Below are 23,978 nucleotides of genomic sequence, written 5' to 3' on the forward strand. Positions count from 1 at the left end.
AATTTATTTAACTTAAAACTTTTATTTTGAAATACAAAACAAAACGAGTGAAACTGTTTGGTCACTGATTCAATAATGAAGCTTCTCCAGTTGAAATGAACTGTACAAACATTCAATATTGCTCGACATAATGCAAAAAGAAATGAGTATAAAACGAGTGGATTGGTGACAGCAGATCCAGTGTGGCTGTAAGGTCAGAGGTCAGATCACAGCCCCATCACTGAGGGAAACACAGCAGCGCCTGTTGAAGGTAGCAAACACTTCAGAGAATTTTCTCATAAACTGCTCCTCTCTCTGGTGCCGTTTTGTCCTACCTTGACCGTCTCCAGTATCAGAATCTGGGACTTTCCAGTCCAGCTGGCGGCCTTTTTCGTAGAGTCCCTTCAGAACCTTCCTTACTTCGTCGCTCCCTCTTCCGCGGCTGAGCTCCAGGTACTTCCTGTAGAGCTGCAGGGCGGTGCGTGCGTCCTCTATGCTGTCGTGGGTTTCCCCCTGGATGTTGAGATCTAGCGGCACAACACAGACAACAATCTGGAATGACCGGTTTTCACAATTCCCACTTCAGCATTCCAGATTTTTCACAGTATTCATTTCCAGTTTGGATATTCCAGAAATGCAGGAGCGGGAGATGAGGAGGTGGCTGAGATGAAGGAGCAGGTGCAATTCAATGGAAAAACTGAAATCCTACCAAGTGTTTGGTAAATATCTGCAGAAGAGGATTAGAGACACTAAAGAAAATAATTCAGTTTTTCTTCTCAGAATTCTGACTTTTATCTTGAAATTTTGACTTTTATATTGGAATTTTGACTTTAATCTCAGAATTTTTACTTTAGTCTCAGAGTTTCCTTTTTTTCAGATTTTGACTTCAATCTAAGAATTTAGAATTTAATTTCATGTTTCTGACTTTAATCTCAGAATTCTGACTTTTTTCCATCCGATTTTGACTTTAAGCTGAATTTTAATTCTGGTCAACCTGAGTAAATCAAAATAAATATCCAAACATTCAACAATGTTGTTAGTATATTAACATAATCACAGCATTAAATATAAAACCATGAAACATGCAGATCTTTATGTTTTCCTCCAACATGAAACCATTTTCTTCAAGCAGAGTTTTCAACATGGCAGCCGGATAATTTGGTATCAGATTATATATGGATGCTAAAATTTGTCTGTCACATCGGCTCTGTGGCGTTTATAAATGCTGGATCGTCTCACCTAAATAATACCAAGCGAGGAATCGTAAAGAAATCATTCTCTTCCGGGGCAAATGGAAAAGGTAGACCGTGTCGATGACTTGATCCTTGGGGACCTTAAAGACAACAAATATTCAGAGTTTACACAAGAAAAGGTTTTAACATTACATCACTGAATCTGACTGGAAATAACTAAATCCATCACCCTACCAGGAGATTAATGACCCGGAAGTCTTTCTGCAAACCGTGGCCGACGAAGCGAACGCCGGTGTCGATGAGGAAGCGAAGCTTTAGGTATGTGGACTTTAACGTGGTCAAATGTTTGGAGGAAATTTTAGCATCCAGATCTCCTGGTTTGATGCCGGAGTACTGCGTCAAATAGTCGACCACCTAAAAAACAAACTACACCTTAAAACTAGCTTCTCCATGTTTTCTGTTCAATGATTGAATGTAATAAGCATAGAAAAAAAACTAAATGTGCTGCAGTTTCCTTAATGCAGGAAGTAGTTTGGATTCAGCAGTTTGTTGATGCATTTACAGGCCAAATAATATGGGAATTTTCAGTTTTGATGCATGTAATTAACAAGAAACATTAATAATTTGTTCCAGTGATGGACCACACCAAAAAATATTTAAAGTGCGGATACAAGCATAAAAATTTAAATGTTCATTCCTCGGGCCATAAATTTATGTTTTTCATATTTCCCATTAGCCACTTGAATTTCAGGATGACGGTCATTTTTCAAGATGGCCGCCAAAACTGAGGACATTGCTGATTGCAAGTTTTACACTAGTCATCAACTGGAAGTAGATTAAGATGTGTGAGAGTCGTCTTAATGGTTAGTGTTAGCTTCTGCTAATTTTTATGTGTTTAGCAGTGTAGTATCAGATTTTGCTAATGTTTTTTTTAAATGTTTAGTGGTTTAGCATTAGCATCTTTTAATGTTTTTATGTGTTTAGCAGTGTAGCATTAGCTTTTGCTAATGTTATGTGTTCAGTGGATTAGCATTAGGTTCTGCTAATATTTTTGTGTTTAGCGGTTTGGCTTTAGGTTTCACTAATGTTTTTGTGTTTATAAGTTTAGCATTAGCAAAGCTAAGATTCTTGATTAGCTGATTAGTGGTTGGTGAACCTAATTCTTTTGGTTAGTTGTGCAATAAATAGCCACCGTCAATTTTAGTGCTAACATATTTTCTCCATCACAACCATGGGGGCCATTTTGAAAAATGTCACCAAAAAAGAAGCACAAGATAAAGAAAATATGTACGATTTCTATGTTTTGAAATATGCAGGCTATTATTTAACACCAAACATAATAATCTAAAAAGGTATTTTCCATGATATCTGTGGTGGCCATCTTGAAAAATAAAAAGTAAACATAATTTCTATGGAGTCAGTTCTGTATGTTTTGACAACACAGTGATAAATATTGGCACATTTAGAATAAATTTTCCTCAAAGACAATGGCAGCCATCTTGAATTTTTCATTGGCTAATATTTTCTTTTTTCCAAAAAGCGAGGAACTGGGAACATTTGTACCAAGTTAGGTTCCTGTAAAATATTTAGTTGAAATATTCAGTTGTCTGCCGCACTAACGGGAAACATATAAATGCAGATGAAGGACCCAGGGTGCTGTTCACCTGCTCCTGAGTGGAGATGTAGTCGTCGATGAAGGGGACCCCCTCGTTGGGCCCCTGGCCCCTCACACAGGTGATCCTGGCTACGGACATCTGACTGGGTTTGATGGTGGACTTGGTACCGTCACTCCGCAGCTCTGCCTCTTCCTGGAAAGTCATTCAGTTCATTTTATGATGGAATATTCTAGAATTTTTCTCTAAAGAGGAAAATATTAGAGGATAATATTTACTGTTATGCCGTAAGGATTAAAAAAGTTACTGGGAGAAACAGACAGAATCAGACATTTGAACAGAAAGCTTCAAGTTTTGTCTTGTTTTTTGTAAATATTAATAAATTCAATGGTCTGTGGCAACTGTTTAGATAAAACGTGAAACATTAAGAAAAAAAGAAATGAAGTCCATCCATCCGTCTCTCATCCATCCATCCCACCTGGTTCAGCGTAACGAACTCGGCGTCCAGCCCCACCAGGTCGCCCGCCTGCGGCATCTCGCTGACCATGAGGGGGATGAAGGTGGCGTGACTCTTCCTCTGTTTCCGGGCCAGCGACGCCTCCGTCAGCAGAACGCTGGCGTCGATGGGGTTTTTGACTGAAAACCAAACGGTGATCGGATCTGAACTCCTTTAAAGTCAAACATGGATCCTCCAGATCAGATGGTCGACTCACTGCGGAGGTCGTATCTGGAGTGGTAGTTCCTCTTGGCGTAGTAGAGGATGGCTGGAACTTTCCAGCTGACGTCAAACTGAGCAGCTTCAGTCTTCAGCCGACAGCAAAGCAGAACATTTAGTCTGACAGCAAACATGATGCAAAACAAACTAAAGTGGTAAAGATCCTACCTTATCAATGGGTTCGATTAGAAAATCATTGAAGAGGTACCACTGCTGGTGTGTGACTCCCTGAAACACAAACATAATTTAAAACCAGAAAGTTTTATTTTTTCCAACTGTGGAGAAGTTTTGTTTTTCTAATTTTCTTCCTTTTGTTTGGTCTCCATGATTCTGTTTATCTAACATTTTATTTTATGCACTTTGCAATATTTAAAAAATAAATTTAAACATCCTTACAAAGTCTTAAATTCATGTATCTAAAATTAAGGCCTTAAAATGTCTTAAATTCATTAGAAAATAGGTAAGTTGGCCTTAAAATGTCTTAAATTCATTAGAAAATATGTAAGTTGGCCTTAAAATGTCTTAAATTCTGTCTTGACATGTCTAATCTTGAACGTACTTTATTTCTTGTGATGCAGGTCTTAAACTTAATTCAGAGTGGTCTTAAAAAGCTTAAGTGGTTAAATGAAGAATCGACAGACTTTGCTAATTTTCTTATTTGATTCATTGATTAATTGTCAGAATAACTGATTACTAAACTAGTTATTAGTTATCTAATATAACCAAAAACCTCCATATATGTTTTTGGTTATATTCTGTTAAAATATGTGTTTACCTTTGTAGTTCTTTTTTTTAATGTTTATCTCACCTCTTTCCTTTGATGGTACGTCTCGCCCACTTTGATGTGAGCGACCAGGTTTCCGCCGGTGCGAGCGTCCTGGATGTGCGGCACGGTGACCACAAGGTCGTACAGGGAAACCCCATCCGCCTCCTCAGCGGCGCTGATCTACCCACAGACGTCATAAAGAGTTTGAGCCGCCACAGAAACCTGAACGCTGTGACAGTAACAGTTTCTACCCTCACTTCGTCTCCTTCAGACCAGCTGACGATCTCCAGCCCTTGGCTTTTGCTGATGGACATCTTGAGCGTGGCGGGGATCCAGGCGTGCCGCAGATCCTCGGCCCGGGTGTCAAAGGTGAAACCCTCCGTGCTGCAGATCTCCTGCCCGCTGCGCAAACACAGGAATCCAGACTGAGTTAAATCACACTCACTGATCCAAACAGAGTTGAGGCTGCCGGCCAGCAGCCAGGCAGTAACTATAGTTTATAAATTACATTTATAAATATGTAAAATTCTTCAAATTTCTTCCTCTTTATGATGAAAAATGGCTGAAAATGACCTTTAACCTCTAACAAAAATATGAAATGATCACACTGGGAGTGTGTTCAGTTGGCTGTTTTACTATTTTGCCAAAAATATAAATGGTAATGTTTTAAATAACGACTTTATAACAAATGTTGGTTTCAGCAACTTTATTTTCATGTAATAAATGTATTTTTTTATGACAAATGACAATAAAAATAGAGAGATATTGTTATAGATCTATTTTTGTTGGCATTATGTTATTTACTCTTTTGAACGAGTGAATATTCTTTACAACTGCTCCTTTTGTTTGCTTTTCTTTTTGTTTTAAAGTTATTGTATCTTTGTTTATTTTTTTTATTACACTATGTTTAACAAAGCCAAACTAACAACATTTTCATTTTCCATAAATTTCAACATCCCATCTTCTTTTCTGCAAAAGTTTTATGTTTTTCTGTATTTCAAAACCTAAAAATAGAAATAAATTGCGGTTCTGTAAAAACGACAACAAATTTCTTGAAGTAGATATTTATTAAAAATTTGAAGTTGATGTTTTTTAAAGTTAATGTAACATCTGTGGCTCTAGACAATCTTATTTAGCTGAACTAACGGTAAATGCCCCTGGTTTTGGTGTTAATGGTGGTTCTAGTTCTAGTATTTTTGATCTGAATTGTATCTTTCAGCTGATTTCTTGCAGTTTGGCTCAAATATCGACTTCTGTTTCAGTCCATTTCTTTTGTTGTGTTTTTCAGGTTTTTAAAGCCAAACTGATAAGTTAATGTTTTCATTTTAAAACATTTTTTTCAACACACTTCACGTATCTTTATTATAACTTACATTGTTTCAGCCAACAGCTCTCTTATTGAAATTCGATTCAAATTCAAAAATACTTTATTGATCCCAAAGGGAAATTAAATTAAATTGGGATCTTGTTTCCTGCTCCAACAGCTCAGTTAAGCTTACAATTAGACTTGCTAATGATTTTATTTATTGTTTTGTTTGCTGTTAAAAAGTCAAACAGCTGAACATTCTCTCCAGTAAGTTATTGCATACTTTTGTAAAAGAAAAACAAAATGAGCAATCAAAATGTTCATACTCTAAGCACCACTCTGTAGGCATGGGTGGCGGCTCAGTACGCTTTGCAGGCTCCGTGGCCTCTTTCTGCATGGCCTTATTGTAAGCACACTGTAAAGATAAACAAAGAAAATCCCCATTGTCTAGGTGTAAATAAAACTCCCTGATGAATCACAAAGGAAAACAAACTAAGATTTGTTCACCTCTGCCTGAACTTTCCAGAACTCGGCCTCTTTAGCACTGTTTACTTCACAGTTTATGACCAGGACATCCGGCAGACACCTTATGTTGCGTGTTTGAACCTGCAGTGGAGAACAAAAACATTGTAACGCCACAGCGTCGACTATAGATGTAAGTTCATTTAATGTACTGAGATTTAACTCACTGTAGGCTGGTACTTCTCACAGTTCTCACACCATGCTTGAGTGTTTTGCTCCAAACAGATGCTTCTCTTCAGAATCTCAGCAAAGTCATACTCCTTTACTGTTTTATCTACAAAATCACAATGAAATTAATACTCCTTACCGCTACATAAGAAAAGAATTCGACACTAGGGATGCAAAAAATTAATCAACTTAAGTTTAATTGTCGATTTATAGTTTATTACATTGGAATTAGTTCCAATCTATGAACTAATAACGACCACTTAGACCTTCTGTAAGTGTTGTAGTTCCGCCGCCATCCAGCAGAGGGCGCCGCTGGTCATTTTAAGCGGAGGCAGGACGAAAAATGGCGCTGGCAGCAGGAAAATAAAACCGTAATCATGTCTATGAATAAAACGGTCCAAACGGAGTTCGATGCGCGAAATGCACTTTATGTTATTCTGTTTTGAAACATAAACACACAAGCTCCTTAAATTATCAACGTAATGGCTCTCATTCAGCCGAACTGCATGACGGAGTCATCTCAAACAAAATGACTGATATGTTAGTGCTACGAAGGCGAGATAAAAGATATGCGGATGATGTAACGAAGAAAAATTATAAATGGTTTTATAATTTGCTTATTGCTGATTTCGAGGGCTTCCTTAAGCAGAGGTGAGTAGAGTGGCCAAAAATAGTCAAGTGAGAGTAGCAGTAAAAAGGCCATTCAAGTACTAAGTGATCAAAACAATCATTTAATAATTAAAAATGACATCATCAGACGAACTAAAATATAAATTTATTTGAGAATTTTGGTATTTTAAAAATCAAGATTAAAATAATTTATATAACAATTGCAAAATAACACAATGAGGTAAAAAAAAAAATCAATATAGTAAAGCTTCAACAAAAGCTGCAGTTGGAACAAAGTAAAGTTACTCAGTGTGTAGCGAATCCAGAAATTTTACTCAAGTATTAGTAGCGATACTTCATGAAAGTAAAAAGTACAACGCTGTAGAAGTGATCCTACACATTAATAAATGTAACTAGTTACTGCCCAACTTTAGTCATGAGTAAATGCAGAGTTAGGGCCACAGACTGTATTTCTTTATTAATATCTCTGTGTTCATGGGGAATTAAGTGTTTCACATATTTTGTTCTTTTCATCTTTTATTTTTCTATCCAGCAACTTAAGAGGTTGCTGTTTTGTTATGTTTTATAAAAATGTCTAAACTTAATAATGTGAGAAAAACAGAATTTTCTGTTTATTCAGCCAGTATTTAATAGAGCTGACACAAAATAAAGTTAAATTTTATTTTTGTCTAATTTAGTGTATTATGAGAAATTTAGCCCTGTAGGTTATGGAAAGACGGTCACCCCTCTTCATACAAGAGAAAATGGCCGCTCATCAATTAATCATTAGATGACCGATAAGGGCAATCAACTGGTTAATCAAAAACTTGCATCCCTAGCTGATAATGATGGATGTGGGGAACTCACCATGGGAGTTCTGCTCTGGGTAATGCATGGTGAAGAGCAAGGTGAGCGAGGATCGAACCGTTTCCTTCCCACAGCGGCACAGGCTGCTGTTCTCCACCTCACAGCCAAACAGCTTCCCGATTGCCGACTCAGCAGAGGAGCCCAGAGAGCTGACACCAGTTCAAAAAAACATTTAGTTTTTCCTGTTTGGACCAGAGCAGGACCACCGTTGAGGTAGAAGTTGACCTCTGACCTGCTGCTGGCGCCCCTGTAGGCCTGCGGGCCTTCCTGCTCCTGAGTCTCCTGGTGAAGCTGGGTGAGGATGAAGCGATTCCAGCTCTGGATCAGGCGTCCCAGTTTGGCTTTCCCAGTTTGCTCATCGGAGTCGGCGAGGATGAGACCGAGAGCCGAGGCTTCGGGGATGGTACGAAACGCTCGGAGGAAGTTACTGGCCTAAAAACGAGGAGCGGCAGGGTTAGGAAACCTGCGGCTGCAGGGTGAGATTAAAATGTCGCTGTTGGAAAGATCGACGAGTTTCAACACATTTTACAAGTTGTCCAGACTGAAGTTAAACTTTTTAGTCCATTTAATATAAAATAGAACAATGACTTTAGAGCCTACAGTGGTCAGAGATTAAATACTGAACCTTCAGCAAAAACTTGAGGAAAGACCATAAGGAAACAAAAAAGGAAGGGAACAAAGGAAGGATGGATGGAAGGGTAAAGGAAGTGAGGAAGGAAGTATAATAAGAAAACAAAAAAGGAAGGATGATAAAGAAACAGACAAAAAAAATATGAATAATGGACGATAAGGAAAAAGAAAAGGCAAGATGATGAGGAAATAAAAAAGGTGGGAAACAAAACAAGGAAGGATGGATGCATGAGAGGGTAAAGAAAATGAGGGAGGAAGAATAACAAGGAAACAAAAATAGAAGGAAGGATGAATTGGTGGATGGACAGAAGGGAAAATAACTAAGGAACAAAGGATGATAAGGAAGCAAAAAAGCAAATGAAGGAAGACAAGATGGACGGACTGACAATAAGGAAACAAAACAGGAAAGAAGCAAAACAAGGAAGGAAGGGTAGATGGATAGAATGAAAAAAGGATGAGAAGGAAATAAAAAGGAAGGGAAGAAGGAAAGATGATAAGGGAGGAATGAAGAAAGGTGGGAAACAAAACAAGCTGAGCAGATAAAGAAAATACAAAAGTGAGAGAAGAAAACAAGGAAGAAAAAGAAAGAAAATATGATGGAAGGAGGAACAAACTGAAATCTAATTTTCTATTTTCTTACTCATTCAGAACTGTAAATACTTTTCCTGCCTGACATTTCCTAAATGTTGGGGCTTGAATAAAAACGAACCTGGCACGGATCTCCTCGGGACAAATCCAGCATGTGGAAGAGGAAACCCAGCTCACAGGCCAAACAGAACTCCTTCTGACACAAATGGTTCTGCACCAGACACCTGATCGGCTCCAGGAAGTACAACACCTAAAACACCAAAACAAACAGCAGCAGCAGCAGCAGCAGCGTTAAAAACACGACTCTACCCAGAACCTGGACCAGGAAATACAACACCAAAACAACCAGAGTTAAAAATACGACTCTACACAAAACCTGGACCAGGAAATACAACACCAAAACAACCAGAGTTAAAAATACGACTCTACACAAAACCTGGACCGGAACGCTGGCGGCTTTTACCTGGATCATACAGTTACAGTAGGCGTTGGGGATGTGAGGCTCGAGACCCGCAAACAAAGTTCTGTTGTAATGTTTGAAGTCAAAGTCCTCCAGTCCAAGTTTGGAGTATTTAATGGTGACCTGGAGCAGAACAAAGACGTTTAGAAGAAGTTTTCTCCAAACGAGCAGAGCGGCGTTCAGCTCCTCCCACCTTCCTGTACTTCTTGGGCACCATGCAGAGGTGCGGCTCTTCGTCACGTCCGATGGGCGACTCTGGAACCTGGTTGTAGTTATCGTAATCGAGCTCCACGTCTTTTATCTTATAAGGGACCTGAAATCAACGTGTGACAAAAAAAATTAAAACAACAGCCAAATGTGTATGTATCATCTTCAATTATTGAAGTAACTGTCAACTAATTTAGATTGTTAACTGGAGTAAACAATGTAATAAAAGAACAACAGTCAGAGTGGTAATTAAATCAAAGCTGTTGCATTTAAGATAAAAAACTTTCTTTGTCTATAAATTTCTTTGACTCAAAACTCCTCTAGTTGCAGTTTAAAAGAAAAATCTCCTTTCAGACCATTTTGCATCTAATTATCAATTGGTTAATCTAAAAATAATCAACAGATCAACCTTACACTGTACTGATTTCAAGTCAAGCAGGAAGAAATTAGTTTTTCACATGTTGATGTTAAATGTATTTTTTAGCTGCAGATTCATCTTTTGCCACAAATTATCAAGCGTTCATATTTTATTACATTTTAGGCAATAAAATGTCTTTTAAAAGGAAATTAATTTTGCTCATTTGTATCTTTTAATGTATTTCTAACAAGGATTTAAGTGGTTAAATGGAAAATCTGCAAAATGTGCCAATTCTTTGTCCGATTAGTCAAGTAAAAGTTTATTTATGTACATTTATTTTTAAAAGTGCTATGTAAAAAATACCATATACATATTGATTACTTACATAACTACAGCAACCTCAGCTGACCAAAGTGCTTCACAATAAATGCAACATTATAGATAAACGATAAGATAAGAAATAAAATTAAGTTTTATTAAAAAAAAACAATACGATAATAAAAGTGGCAGTAAAACACCATAAGAGTATAAATACAGAAACTAATAATACAAACAAAAACAAAACATACTTAATTTCAGTTGCAGCAATTTCCCCAAAATTAAAATCAATTAAGTACTATTATTTGTCCTTTATTTAAAATGGTGGTGAAGGCCAGGGAAAATAAATACGTTTTCAGTCTGGACTTATCAACTAATTAATTAATGGTAGAATAATTAATTACTAAAATAATCGTTGCCTGCAGTGCTAAGTTATTTATTTACACTTGTTGGCACGCCTAATAATCTTTAGTCCTGGCAAAAAAAATTGAAATTCCTTTAAATAAATTACATTGTTTTATGCACTGGCATAGAAAGCCTTGACAAACACTGATGTGTATCTTACTACTTTATACTTTGATTTAATCAATATCTTCAGGTGGAAAAGATAAATATAGGTTACAGCGCCAAAAAATAGATGGTGCTTTTAAAAAGCATAAATATTTTCATATTTATTTTTATACTAAATTCAGGTCGTGAATTACTAATTAGAAGTTTCTAAATGCGCCGATGAATTTTAAAAAGTGCAGTATACATTTTATTTTTTTACTTATTTAATAGGGATTTCTTAGAGTTGTTAGTATTTGTGGCACTGCTGATTCCATCACATAAAAACCTAACAAAACGGGGATTATTTTGAGCTCAAGAGGAGAATTTAAAGTAGTTTTTTCCTGCCTGGTTTCGAGGGCGTGTACGAGGATTTGGTGCATAACCGATGAAACCGACGGTTTTCATGGTGCGCAGGATTTCTGGGTCGACCAGAGGAGCTCGCCTGTGGAGAGAAACATGTTTTCAGATGTTTTATCACGCAACACCATGACTAAAACCACCACTCTGACGTCTGCTTTATGCACAACGTTGCTAAATCTCAGCCATTTTTTCCCCAAATCTGTGTTGTTCCTCCTTTTTGTTGAGTATGTAAAATATACAAAACCATAAACAATGTCACTTGCAGCATAACAACAAAACTCAAGCATCAGTTCCACATTTACGTAATATTACGAAGCCAGGATCCAGTTTTTGTTTTGGTTCCGTTGTATGATTTCACAAACATGTAAAACTGAGACCGATTATGTTAATTTTTCGTCAATATTCAGCTGACCAATAAACAATAAAAAAACCACGATCTACTTCTGATTTCTGCTAGTTCTTTCCCACTTCCCTTTGGTTTCTGTGGCACAATGCCCCAGGTTCACTGGTTCCTGTTGCACATCTTGAGAAAGAAGTGGTGAATGTTGAGTTTTATTCACACCAAAGTCTGAACTCCTTCCTAAAACATGATGGGAAACGTTACGTTTTAGTCGCACCATATTTATCAGGAAGCATCTTCTTCCTTTGATCAGCATTTTTAACCTTTTAACTGTGTTTTTTCACGAACCAGGGTCTTTTTTAGGTGCCCTCCTCTATGCCCTTGTTTGCTCAACAAAAGGAATCAGGGACAAAGTTATTGTGACATGAATATCTATCTGAGAAAACATTTTTTGCAAAGAAGAATTGGTAAAAATGTCAGTCTCCAGTTGTTAGAGACGTACTGTAAAAGATCTCCAGCTGAGAAATGACTCAGAGGAGATGAATACTACGGAGTGATTTTATGATTTTTAAAAAGAAATTTGAAAACTATGTATGATTTTCCACAGTTAGATATTATTCTGTGTTTGTTTATCACATAAAACCCAAAGTGCATTGAATTTTGTGGGTGTAATGTAACAAAATGTGAAAAAGGTCAAAAGGAGCCAAAACTTTTACAGTAAATAATAAACAAAATCACTCAGAAATCTTTTGTGCTTTGTAATCGTAAGACATTCTTAATATAAATAATAAAAAATTCACAGCTTTAGATTAACAGTGACTCAGAATATTTGCAACACTATTATAATCAACAGCTGAGAAACGATGCCACAAAATGTATTGGACAATTTAAAAAAGCAAGTTGCCACAGCTGCAACAGGCCATGTATGCTGTGCATCTGCAACCATAAATGCTATTCAATCACAGCAGCAATGCCACCAATGCAACATTACGCAAACGCTCTGATGAGCCACTCACATCGGGATGATTAATGCTTGAAACTGAAGCTAAAACTGGATGCTCAAAGTAATTTGGTTATTGCTAATCAGTTTAATATTTCATTCCAGTATGGAGAGTTGAGTCTTAAATATATCTCAGTCTGACGCAGCAGAATATCATGATCTCAACACACATGTACTATTCATACTGGTAAAGAAAATGTGACACTTTTCCCATCTCACAGGTGAAATAATCTGCCACTGGAATTAGTACTTTTTATTAATATGGCTGGTATATTTGGTAAGATTTTATATTTTTGCAGTGAGACACACATTTCAGTGGATTTCATCTGCAAACCTTAAATCTCAGATCTTAGTGGAAATGCGACAGCAGCTGTTGCCTGTGATCAGATCTCACCTGGGACTTGGTGTAGACAGAGGAGTGGGCCAGTCTGACAGCAGCGGTTCGGTGCTGGTTAGCGGCATAGGGATGAGAGAAAGGGGCAGCAGGTCGTGATTCCAGTCCAGCTGAGGCAACGTGTCCACCAGACAGGGCAGAGGAAAGTCTGTTTCCCGGGAGTAGTCATTGAAGGAGACCTCTGGGACGTCAGACCACAGGTGCACACACCCACCCGAGTCCCCAAAGGCCAAGGCTTGTTTGCTCGATGAAACGTCGAAGCTCATGAGCAGCTGACCGACAGTGTTGACGTGGAAAATGTCCGCCACGTTGGCAAGACCAGTGGGCTCACAGAACTGGCACTGACCTGGAGAAAGAAACAGGAAGTGGACAGACTGAACACTCAAAAAGTTGAATGGATGAGAAACTCTGCATTTGTACACTTCTGCCGCAGTAAAATTCAAGAACTTCTCAAGAATTTTTAAGGTGAGTTTTCTAATTTTATTCTTTTAATCAAGCCTAAAATTATAAAATTGTGTAGTTTGAATATCAAGGACTTTGCAGGACTTTCTGCAGAAATCAAGCAAATTCCAAACATTGAAAACACCTAATTGGAATTCAAGCATTTTCAAGGATTTCAAGGACTATTACAAACCCTGGAAAACAGACAGAGGAGTACAACAGCAGCTTCAGTTTGTGGGTGAAGTACCTGTCTGTGAGATGATGACCAGGCGGGACGTGTAGGTAGGGATGAAGCGCAGGAAGAGGGGATCCACGTGGACCTGCAAAGGAGTAACGGCTCGCATCATGCGGAGGTCGTAGACCATCAAGAAACGGTCGCACGCCAACCCGTTCAGGCCTCGGCTGGAGAAACCGCACGCAGCCAGGAGGTTCCCGTGAACGTCGAAGTCCGACAGGCTGCCGGAAAATGCGTCAAACTCATTCTCCGTTTTAAAGGTGCGAAGGTCGCGAAGGGTGACCTGTTGCAAGAGATTTGCAAATGTGAGAAACAAAAATGGGCCAAAGCATCTTTTTTAGGGCTGAAACGATCAAATTATTTAAATAATAGTCATCTGATTCAGTAATCGATTAATAATCATCTGGCATGTACAGAACAACACACTTAGAACAGAAATTAAGCCAAAACTGTAAAACATATCTGTATATACATATATTTTACATTCAAAACAAAAAAAACCCTTTTGTTTGTGAATATTTTTTACCCATAATTCCTTAAGTGGCACCATTTTAGCTTCGCCTGGTTCAAATTCTTCAACAAATTTCCTATTCAGCAACTTTTGATATCAAATTATTTATCAGTTAATCCAAAGAATAATCAACAGATCAGCCATGCACTGTACTGATGTTAAGTCAAATACAATACTTCCACATGTTAATGTTGGAAGTATATTTTTAGCTATTTTAGATTTTATCAGGGGTCTTTCACTAGAGTAATGCTGTTATTGCATTTTAGGCGATGAAACGTTTATTTTCTTACTCAAAAATGAATTGAATGTTTTGTTCATTTGCATATTTTAATGTATTTTTAATACTGAATAAATACTGAATTAATTCTGAATGTGTCAATTTACTTATCCGATTAATCGTTTAATCATCAGAATAGTCTAATGTTTTTTAAAACAGGCATCCTGGAGGACTCCTCACCTTGCCGGATGTGTGGCCACAGAAGAAGAAACGACTCGTTTGACGCATGATTGCGACTCCAGGTATCTCAACTGTAAACTAATAAACACACAAACAGTAAAAAGTCAATTAAATGAGTTCAAACTTCTCTCATAGTTAATTATGAGTCCCATAAAAGGCTTCAACCTTTTGAGCTTCTTGAACTGTGTTCAGATCAACTTCCACAACGTAGTTCTGTAATCCCCCCATGAGCAGCGTGTTGTTATCCGTCATCAGGAGACTGTGCATATCAGCTCCTTCCTCCATCCTGAAAAACATGTCGGCTCATTTAAAAACTTCACTGCAACATGTTGTGTTACATCACCACATGGTGGCAATTTCAGCTGCGATCCTAATTACTTGGATGCAATATTGGAATTGAATTTCATAGTTTTACTTCACGTTGTTCCTTAAATAAAGAAATAAACAATCATAATAAACAATCTATCAAATAAAATCCCAATAAAAAGCAGTGAAGTGTGTGGTTGGTGCATGGAAAAAGCAGGAAAGCTCAAGCTGTTTGTAGTAAGTCTATTACTGTCAGCATAATAAACATTTATTGTATCACTTACGGGTAATCGAACATAACGAGGCCTCCTCTAGTGTAGCATTTGAGGTTGTTCTTAGAGAGGAACAACACCCCCGTCTCCAAGCTCTGAATGTGTCGGATGTCATCTGTGGCGTGGACTTGGAAAGAAGAATGGCGGCCCATTGTCGGCCCAAAGTATGACGTGACATGGCCCTATGGAGAGGACATTAGGAAAGACGATTAAACATAATAAAGGTAATAAAATTAAGCAGTAGGTACTTCAGGATCTCACTCTGTGGTTTCCCATCCAGAGCATCTCCTCTTGGAGATCAAAATGGGTTGCGGTGACCGGGATGCCAACTTCTGAGACCACGCTGTGGAGCTCAGAGAACACGCCCTCCATCAGGTGCACCGGCTCGGGGACCGTCACAGCCAGCCCCTCCGGGTCCAGCTCCACACCCTGCAGCAAGCTCGGGTTGAGGTGCGGGTCCAGGGTGGGCTCCAGCCCCGCCTCCAGAGTCCCATGAAGGCCTGCTGGGTACTCACCCATCCCAGGGTCCAGACCCTCAAAGTTCATCATGGGAGGAGCTACGGCAGCCTGCAAGGAGAATCAAAGCTTGATTTAAATACACATTTTTCAACTCACAAATAAATCAACTAACAATTATTTTAATCTCCGATTAATCAATTAACCATAAGAATAATCAATTGGCACATTCCGCAGATTTTTTTTCTTAAATATTAAAAATACACTAAAAGATGCAAATAAACAAATTAATCAATCTCTTTTTAAATAATAAACATTTTATTGCCTAAAATGCAACAACATAGCATTCCTGAAGTGAAAAGTTGATCATTTGTAGCAAAAGATGCATCTGCAGCTGAATAACTCTAACATTAACATGTGAAAAGTGCAGTCATTTCTGCTCTCCTTAACATCGGTGCTGATTATTTTTTCTAATTAACTAATTAACAATTGCAGAGTAAAAGGTGCTTAATAGGAGTTTTTTTGTTTGTTGTTGTTTTTTTTTACATAATTTGAACTGGGTGAAGCTAAAACCGCCACTTCAGGAGTTCTGGACAGAACACATTTACAGACAAATGTTTTTATATATTAAATGCAATATATAAGTATATTTTTGAACATTTTGTCTTACTGCTATGATTATATGTTGTTTGACTTTGCCTTTAACCGCCCACAGCAAATAGACATTATGTATCAATCTAAACACAACAGAAAGTAAATGAAAGGATAAAAGGAAAACTAGAAAATTCCTGAAGAAATTTAACTGGGGCCTGCCAAAGTGTGCCCGTTGGTTGGAAACCAGCGTTCTGATGCTAAAAATAATCATCAATGCTATGCTTAGCTAAATTGTAGTCAATAACCTGTGGAGAGGCAGAAGCATGTTTACTAAGCTGTACCTGTACCATTCAGTATGTTAAAATTAATGCATGAGCAAAAATGAGTCAAAAATGCTAATATTAGAGTGAAGACTATCAGTAGGATGTGGGGCATCACTAGCATGTTGTCTGTCATTGACTTACTCCATTCAGTATACTAAACATCACTAATAAGTAAGAAAATTAGCTAATAGCTAACTTTAGGGAAAAGGCTAATGCTAATGCACTAGTGGGGGCAGTGAAATGCTAATGTTTGTGCTAATGTTAATGAACTATCCTGAGGAAAAAAAAAACATTAAAAAAGCTAAATATTATTGCACCGTCTACGTCGGTGCACTGACGTGAGAGGAATATGGAGGCTTTTATTTTGAAACTTTCAGTAAGCTTCATTTTAACAACCACACTAATTCAATGTGGTTTGTTTAAACCAGTCACATAAAGGCCAAAAGAGCAATTACCTGATGTAAAAAATGTCAAGGTTTTTATTTTGAAACTTTCAGTAAGCTTCATTTGAAATGGCCACACTAATACAATGTGTAACAGTAATGCCCAAAACAGCAAGTAGTTCTAACTGCCAGCTCAGCCCTCCTCTGTAATAACTGAGTGTTCCACCATGTTCTTGACAGAAAACCGTCAGCCTTAGAGACTGGCATGCAGGCAGGCATGCTTTTAAGGGAGCATGCCTGCTCCCTTAAAAAACATTTTAAGGGAGCAGGCATGCGTATCAATGTCATGACCTACTTTCATATCAATAGAACAATTTTTGCAGCCATGAGAGCGATTTCAAAATTACTTTGGGGTCAAAAATCCACTCCGTTTCTCACTCTGAGGGAGCGGTAGTTGGTGTCAGTTACACTCTGCGTTTCGGCAGTTGGAAATTTCGCTCGTTTGTCGCTTTTTACGTCGCTGTCGTAACTCTGATCCCCAATAAAAAATAATAACAATAATGCCGGCATCGAGCCGCACGTTTTGATACCACATTTGTGGGTGGGCACGCAGCGGTACGAGGCGCATTAACGGTGACGGAAGAATAATAAATAAAGAGACATTCTATTAGGTGTAGAACAATAGGTGCCTGCCATGCAATGCATGGAGGCAGTGACTGCTATGGCATGCCCCAATTATACCGTGTCGTAAAATATAGCTTTTGACAGTAGACATTATGTGATGTGCTTCAAATGTTCTGGAAAACCACTAAAAAATTGTTTACATTTATGTTAAAATAATAAAAGTCTCACAAGCCACAACTGTAGTGTTATCAGTAATAATAAGCCTGAGGAAAAGTCGTTTAATTAATAAAACTGCAAAATTAGCGGATGGCTAGCTGGGCTAAAATTAGCTAAAATTAGCATCGGCTTGCACCGATGTAAAAATTATTTACACCTAAACAACTTTACTATTAATATGCTTACGAAGAATCTTTAAAATAAAATCCATAAAATGCAAATGTAAAGCCTTTACGAACCTTTTATTGAAACTTTTTGACATGTAGCTGCCCATGCTAACTGCTCACAACAACAACACTAACACGGAAACGTTTCCGGAGCAAACCGTGGTGCGTTCAAGAGCAGCAGAACTTCCAGGTGCATCCTGTTCCAGAACGGTAGGGAGATATTAACGGGATTACCGCCACCTACTGGACTGGAAGGGGAGACGTTAGGGAGGAAAGGAGGAAATACTACACTACTACCAATAATAATAATAATAATAATAATAATAATAATAATAATAATAATAATAATAATAATAATAATAATAATAATAATAATAGAGAGAAAGAAAAAAATTGGAGAGGAAAACGAAAGAAACAAACAAACAAACAAACACATTTTTAAAATAAATAATTAAATTAATACATTTGTTAATATTAAATGATCAAATCAATATTTATTTCTATTTTATTTCCTTACAACATAATTTAAAAAAGTGTAAAGAAAAATACATCAATCAATAAAATGATGAAAACTAATTCCAGAAAATTAACCGAAAGCTCCCTAAGACAAGTAGAAATTACAATATAAATGACTTCAAACTCTGATTAACATTGAGTTAATATCTATTGTATAAAAACTCCTCTTTTAGTTTGGTTTGAAAATATTTAATAGAGTTTGAAGAGTGAAGAGTGGTGACCGATTAATCTCCTTTATACTTTTAACTCTGGATTGATCATCACAGTGCTCATTAAAAGTAACATTTTTTAATTTAATTTTTTCCCCTTTACAATTTTAGCTCTGAGTAGGCTGTGTGTAAGAGCTAAAATTATCACTGCCACAAAAGAAAACACACATCTGTGTATTTTTTAATTTTTTTTTTTTTATAAGACATACACAGGTCATTTCTGAGCAATCATTATGGTCATATCAGAAGGGTTTGTTTACTCAAAGCGAATAAAACCCCCAGGTGCGAGACAGGTGTTGGTGATATAGTGACCTTAAAGCATCTTTGTGGAAAAGTAATATGATGAGGAAATTTAATCTCACAAAATCGATGGTGGTTTATGACGTAATTTATGATTCTATGTCAGGACAGGGGTGAATAATGACGTCACAATGCCAAAAATGTTTTGTCTGGAAGACTCAAACAGCAACTTGTTGGAAATTATGAACTGATGTTATACTAATTTACAGCTATTTATGTTTCTCTTCCATGCTCTGTGTTATTAAATTCTGAAATATTAGTCAGATTAATTATGTCAGTTTTTATTATTAGATTTATTTTGATTATTATTAGCCCACATTTCCGTCTCCATGGCAACACTCTATCAGCGGCTCTACTTTTAACCCTCCCTGGAGGTCAGGACTATTATTAATCAAACAATGCTCCACTGATTGCTACACATGTTATCTATAGTTAAGTTTAAACACCTGTTTATTTGCTTATTGGTTTGGTTTTATTACACAAGCAAATAAAAAGAACAAGAGTAAATATTGTGTTAAAAATAATTCAATCTAAAATGAGGCAAATCGGAGTAAAACCTCTGCAGAAAGGAGTACATGAAAGCAGTTACTTTTTATTAGTAATATTATATTTGATATGAAAAAATTGTATCAAATAATTTTGATCTAAAAATATTTTGTTATTGAAAAAAAAAAATGTTGCTTGTGGTTTAAATACAGACTGCAGAATGAATTAAAGGTCTAGATTTTTGTCCCTTTACAAAATGGACAAGAATTTAAAAATTTTCCCAGGAAAACAGTATATTCCGAGTGCTTTTAACTTTATTACATAATTCTTTGGTAATCTGACCTGAAAGAAGTTTGAAACCACTGAAACCTCTTTACCTGTTATAGGATTTCAAACAAACAAACAGATGACATAAGAGGTCTTCCCCCATGCAGAACAACACTTTTAGTCATCGCCAGTTGCTCAACTTGTCCACTTAATTAGTCAGACCTCATCATCACCAGTCATTATCATCACACACATGGGAAAAATGAAGGAAGTGTGATGTCTTTTGATTCCTTTCCTCATCATCCACTTTCTCAGCAGAAATAAAACAATGCGTTTTCTCTGGTAGAGAAGAGGGCAGAGCTGGAAAGTTTGTCTGTGGGATTATGATCCAAAAAGGTAACTAAAGATTATTCTCACTTCCTCCATCCAGACAGGATGAGATAATTACTCTTACTGATGAAGCTCATTAGTGAGATAGTTACATTTACTTCAGTAATTTTATTGGAAAAATTTACTTTTTCACTTTTACTTGAGTAAAGTTTCTGGATACTCGACCCACTGTGAGTAACTTCACCAAAGATTCAGCAAACACAGACTTACAGTTTCTGTTAAAGTTTCACTCATTTTTAGTTGAAAAGAAATGTTTCTTTTGTCTGATCGTGTTATTTTGTAGTTACGTTATTTACATGAATTATTTTCATTTTGATCTTTAAAATACCAAAATTCTTTATATTTTGGCCCGTTTAGTGATTAATTGATGTTTTTATCACTTACTCAAAAACGTTTTTACCAAATACTTTTAGTTACTTTTTAGTTTTACTTGAGTAAAAATATGTTGAAGTAGCACTACAGACAGACGATAGATAGATAGATAGATAGATAGATAGATAGATAGATAGATAGATAGATAGATAGATAGATAGATAGATAGATAGATAGATAGATAGATAGATATTACAAGGTAAGTTTGAGGTTTTTGTTTCATGTATTTTAATTTTAATGACATTGATATTTGCTGCTTGTTTTTGAAATTGTTAAAAAGTAATCTTCTTCTTCTATTGTAATTCAGTGGTTTTATTGACTCTGACACATCTTCAGTTTTAAAAAGTCGGGGGATTTTTATTTCATCTTTATTTGTAAATGAACCAGTTTTATTACTAACACAGCCGCTCAGCGTCCTTGTTCAAGTTACGTACCTCACCTGAAGTGAGGAAAATCCAGCTGTGGCCACACCTCCAGAGGTGTGTGGCCACACACTCAGATAAAAGGCATGAAATTCAAACACATTCATCAGACACCAAAACAAACAATTCACCTTCTACAAGGGGAACAACTAGAGAGATAACTTCAGCATGTCTTCCTGTCTCGCCTCGCTCGCTGGTCTTTTCGTGTTTCTAATCTCAACATCAGCAGCTCCTGCCCGGCATCACGACGCCTGCGCAGAAGTCCGGATGAGCTCCCAGGATCTTAATCAATATGCCAGAATCGCTTCAACAAAGGTCAGTACTACTTTAAATAAGTGTTATTTAACTTTAAGTTAAGAAAACCAATAATTAACGAATTAAAACGTATTTGTTTTTATTGTTTTTGAACACTTTCCCTTTGATTTTTGCATTTATTCCTAATAGTTGCACTATTTATTAATTGCGTGTCTCTTCTGCAGGCACGAAACGGCTCAACTGATTTTGCACGTTACTCCAACTCCATCGCCTGGCTTGAGTCGAATGACATGTGCGACCCTGCGAGCCTCAAGCAACAGTCTACGGTAATTTAAACATTAATAATTAAGTATTTAAAAGGGAAAAAAACAGCAGTGATGGGAATTTTATTACATTAGATTATAATATAGGACGCATTTTTGCGCTGCTCCTCTTCAGGCATGCGTTGAGAAGATCTTCGGAGTCCTGGCCAGCTACGCCTCTGCAGTGGAGAGGATTTCTGCATTTGAAAGCTGCTCTGAGTTCACCAGCACCGTGAATCCAGCGCTGAAGAAGCTGCACAGAGACATGGGGAAATGCGTGAGGTCGCTGGGAGGGAAGCTTGAGAAGGTAAGCTTCATCTACAACCTGTGATGCTGCGTGGGGAAAACACCCCCCAACACAACACGTATTTATATTCTGATTTCTTTGTGTTTCCAAAAGGAGCACCACGGGAAGAAAGCCGAGCATCAGCCTGTTGAGGGGCGCTGGAAAGAGGCGCTTGTGTGCCAGTACACCTTGGAGAGGCTGTTCTCCTTCTCCATCCTGACCGCCAGGGTGTTTGCTGCGGGTGATCCGGCTCAGCACTCAGAGGGATCCGCTCACAGATGCTCCTAAGCCTGAGCATGTCAGTGTTTGCAGCTGCTGATTGTATGATGACACAGATCAACGCGGTTTTCTGTCCCTGGTAATCAGACTAGAACAGTGTTTTCACTTCTGTTCCTGCATGATTGCATGGAAGATTGTATTTCCTATGGAATTGTTGTCTGATGTATTTATTCACATTATATTTATTTTATTTATTTGTTATCTATGAAATCCAATTTGGCTTGTTTTGGTGTCCATTTGATGCGTTTTTATGACGAATAAAAAATTTTATAATGAAAAACAAAAATCTCTGTGGTTTTTTTTGCATGATGTATCTTTTCTGAAGAAAAATATTAACTCACAAAGGAAATGTTTGAATTTACCTGGACTGTGGAACTCCCTTTTTTTTTTAATAAAAATATTTAATGAATGAGTCTAAACAACATGCCAGCACAAGAAGGAAGCTGTGCTTTCCTAAAACATTCCTCCTACTCTTTGGAGATCCAGAACTTCCTGCATACTTCCTCCGACTCAGAGAGACATTATGCAATATTAAAACATTTGTAGTTCAAAGCCAGAGAAAAGGAAGGTGTCACGTTCAAAGGGGAAGAGGAAGTGTGAGCTCATTGTAGAACCACAAAACGCCTCAACAAGGAAGTATCTTCCCTGGGAGACTCATTAATTCATGCCACCCTCATATTCCAACCCACAGAAACTTAGGATGTTGGAAAAAAAAAAAAAAAAACTCCTACGTTTGCTGTTTCAGACACGTATTTTCTCGTATTTTCTCCTTTGACTCACTGGAAGAAAATGACTTGATTGAGCCAGAATAACAAGACGAAGGGAGAAATTTCACAACTCCTATTTATGCTATATTCTGTTTTTTATTGACTTTCACTTCAGTGATAATCAAAAACAAGATGTTATGGCACAAGGTTGAATTTAACCTGGATTTGTTTCGAATATGCTGCCATTAAACGCTTCTTAACACAGTTTTCCGGTACAGAATCCACATTTGTCCACTTGTTTTTCATATGAATCAGATCAAACCCAGAGGTCTTCAACATGGGGGGCGCGATCTATAAGAGGGCCAAGGAGGTACTGCAGAAGGGTCCGAATAATCTCTTTAAATGCACACGGCAGTGAGATAAAACAATCTAAATGTCTTCATTTAAAAGAAATGTGAAAAAGTTAATGAAACAATATGGGATTGTTGTTTATTTTATGTCTGCAATAGTTTTCTGAGCTAAGCAGCTAATTTTTTTTATAAGTTTATATTTCTCTCTGCTCCTTTTCATTCATGATTTATTTTCGTTGTTACATAAACTATTCATATTTATGACAGAGTGAATGAAATAAAAATAAAACGAAGAACAAATTGATAAAAATAGAGGAATAAAATAATATATTTAAGTCATAAATCCACCCATTCAGGCAGCAGAAATCTGTTCATTTTATCAAAATGAGTTATGTTGCATAACAGAGTTAGTTCATGGCAGTGATGTGGAATACAAAATAAAGAAATAAATAATGAATAATGAAATAAGTGTATTATTTGTTTATGTATACTTGTATGCAGCTCTGGAAAATAACTAAGAGACAATTTAAAATGATCAGTTTCTCTGATTTTACTTTTTATAAATTTATGTTTGAGTAAAATTAACATTGTTCTTTTATTCTATGAACTACTGACAATTTGTCTCCGAAGTTACAAGCAAACATTTAGTATTTATTTTCCAAAAATGAGAAATGGACAAAATAACGAAAAAGATGCAGAGCTTTCACACCTCAAATAATGCAAAGAAAACAAGTTCATGTTCATTTAGAAACAACAATACTGATGTTTTAACTCAGAGATCAGTATTTGGTGGAATAACCAGGAGGTTTTCAGTCGGGTTCAGTGCTGTGGGCTCTTAGTTTTTACCAGAGCTGAATATACATTATATCAGTGTTTTTCAACCACTGTTCCGCGGCACACTAGTGTGCCG

At 37.0% G+C, this 23,978-nt stretch overlaps 1 protein-coding gene across 2 annotated transcripts; it reads right to left on the reverse strand.

Moving 5' to 3' along the window:
* On the reverse strand, positions 1-18,106 carry pan2 (poly(A) specific ribonuclease subunit PAN2). 2 transcript variants are annotated; one of them, XM_015051502.1, is made up of 25 exons: positions 18,000-18,106; positions 15,426-15,731; positions 15,177-15,346; positions 14,752-14,872; positions 14,587-14,664; positions 13,631-13,901; positions 12,943-13,288; positions 11,194-11,290; positions 9,610-9,729; positions 9,420-9,539; positions 9,078-9,206; positions 7,971-8,170; positions 7,739-7,887; positions 6,262-6,368; positions 6,080-6,178; positions 5,899-5,987; positions 4,524-4,668; positions 4,309-4,446; positions 3,669-3,728; positions 3,499-3,589; positions 3,264-3,421; positions 2,837-2,980; positions 1,407-1,586; positions 1,219-1,312; positions 1-506 (listed from the first exon to the last, which is right to left on the reverse strand). In XM_015051502.1, the coding sequence occupies exons 2-25, from the start codon at positions 15,711-15,713 to the stop codon at positions 202-204; spliced, it is 3,699 nt and encodes a 1,232-aa protein (XP_014906988.1). In that variant the 5' UTR covers positions 15,714-15,731; positions 18,000-18,106; the 3' UTR covers positions 1-201. The 2 variants fall into 2 exon arrangements, with proteins under 2 accessions (XP_014906988.1, XP_014906989.1); XM_015051503.1 differs by lacking the exon at positions 18,000-18,106 and having other exon boundaries at positions 1-241; positions 315-506; positions 15,426-15,713.
* Positions 18,107-23,978: the final 5,872 nt, after the last annotated feature.

Source organism: Poecilia latipinna, unplaced genomic scaffold, assembly GCF_001443285.1.
Source record: "Poecilia latipinna isolate Pla-1442-1.1 unplaced genomic scaffold, P_latipinna-1.0 Scaffold1049, whole genome shotgun sequence".
In the NCBI taxonomy this organism is placed as follows: domain Eukaryota; kingdom Metazoa; phylum Chordata; class Actinopteri; order Cyprinodontiformes; family Poeciliidae; genus Poecilia; species Poecilia latipinna.

Bases quoted from the DNA above. Each gene is read 5' to 3' on its own strand.
- pan2 (XM_015051502.1), bottom strand. From the start codon at position 15,713: ATGATGAACTTTGAGGGTCTGGACCCTGGGATGGGTGAGTACCCAGCA. The intron at 13,289-13,630 runs GTACTTCACCCA...TTCTTTCTCCAG, and splicing joins GGTCATCATCTCACAGACAG to GTCAGTGCCAGTTCTGTGAG. The intron at 9,207-9,419 runs GTAAAAGCCGCC...TTGGTGTTTTAG, and splicing joins ACTGTAACTGTATGATCCAG to GTGTTGTACTTCCTGGAGCC.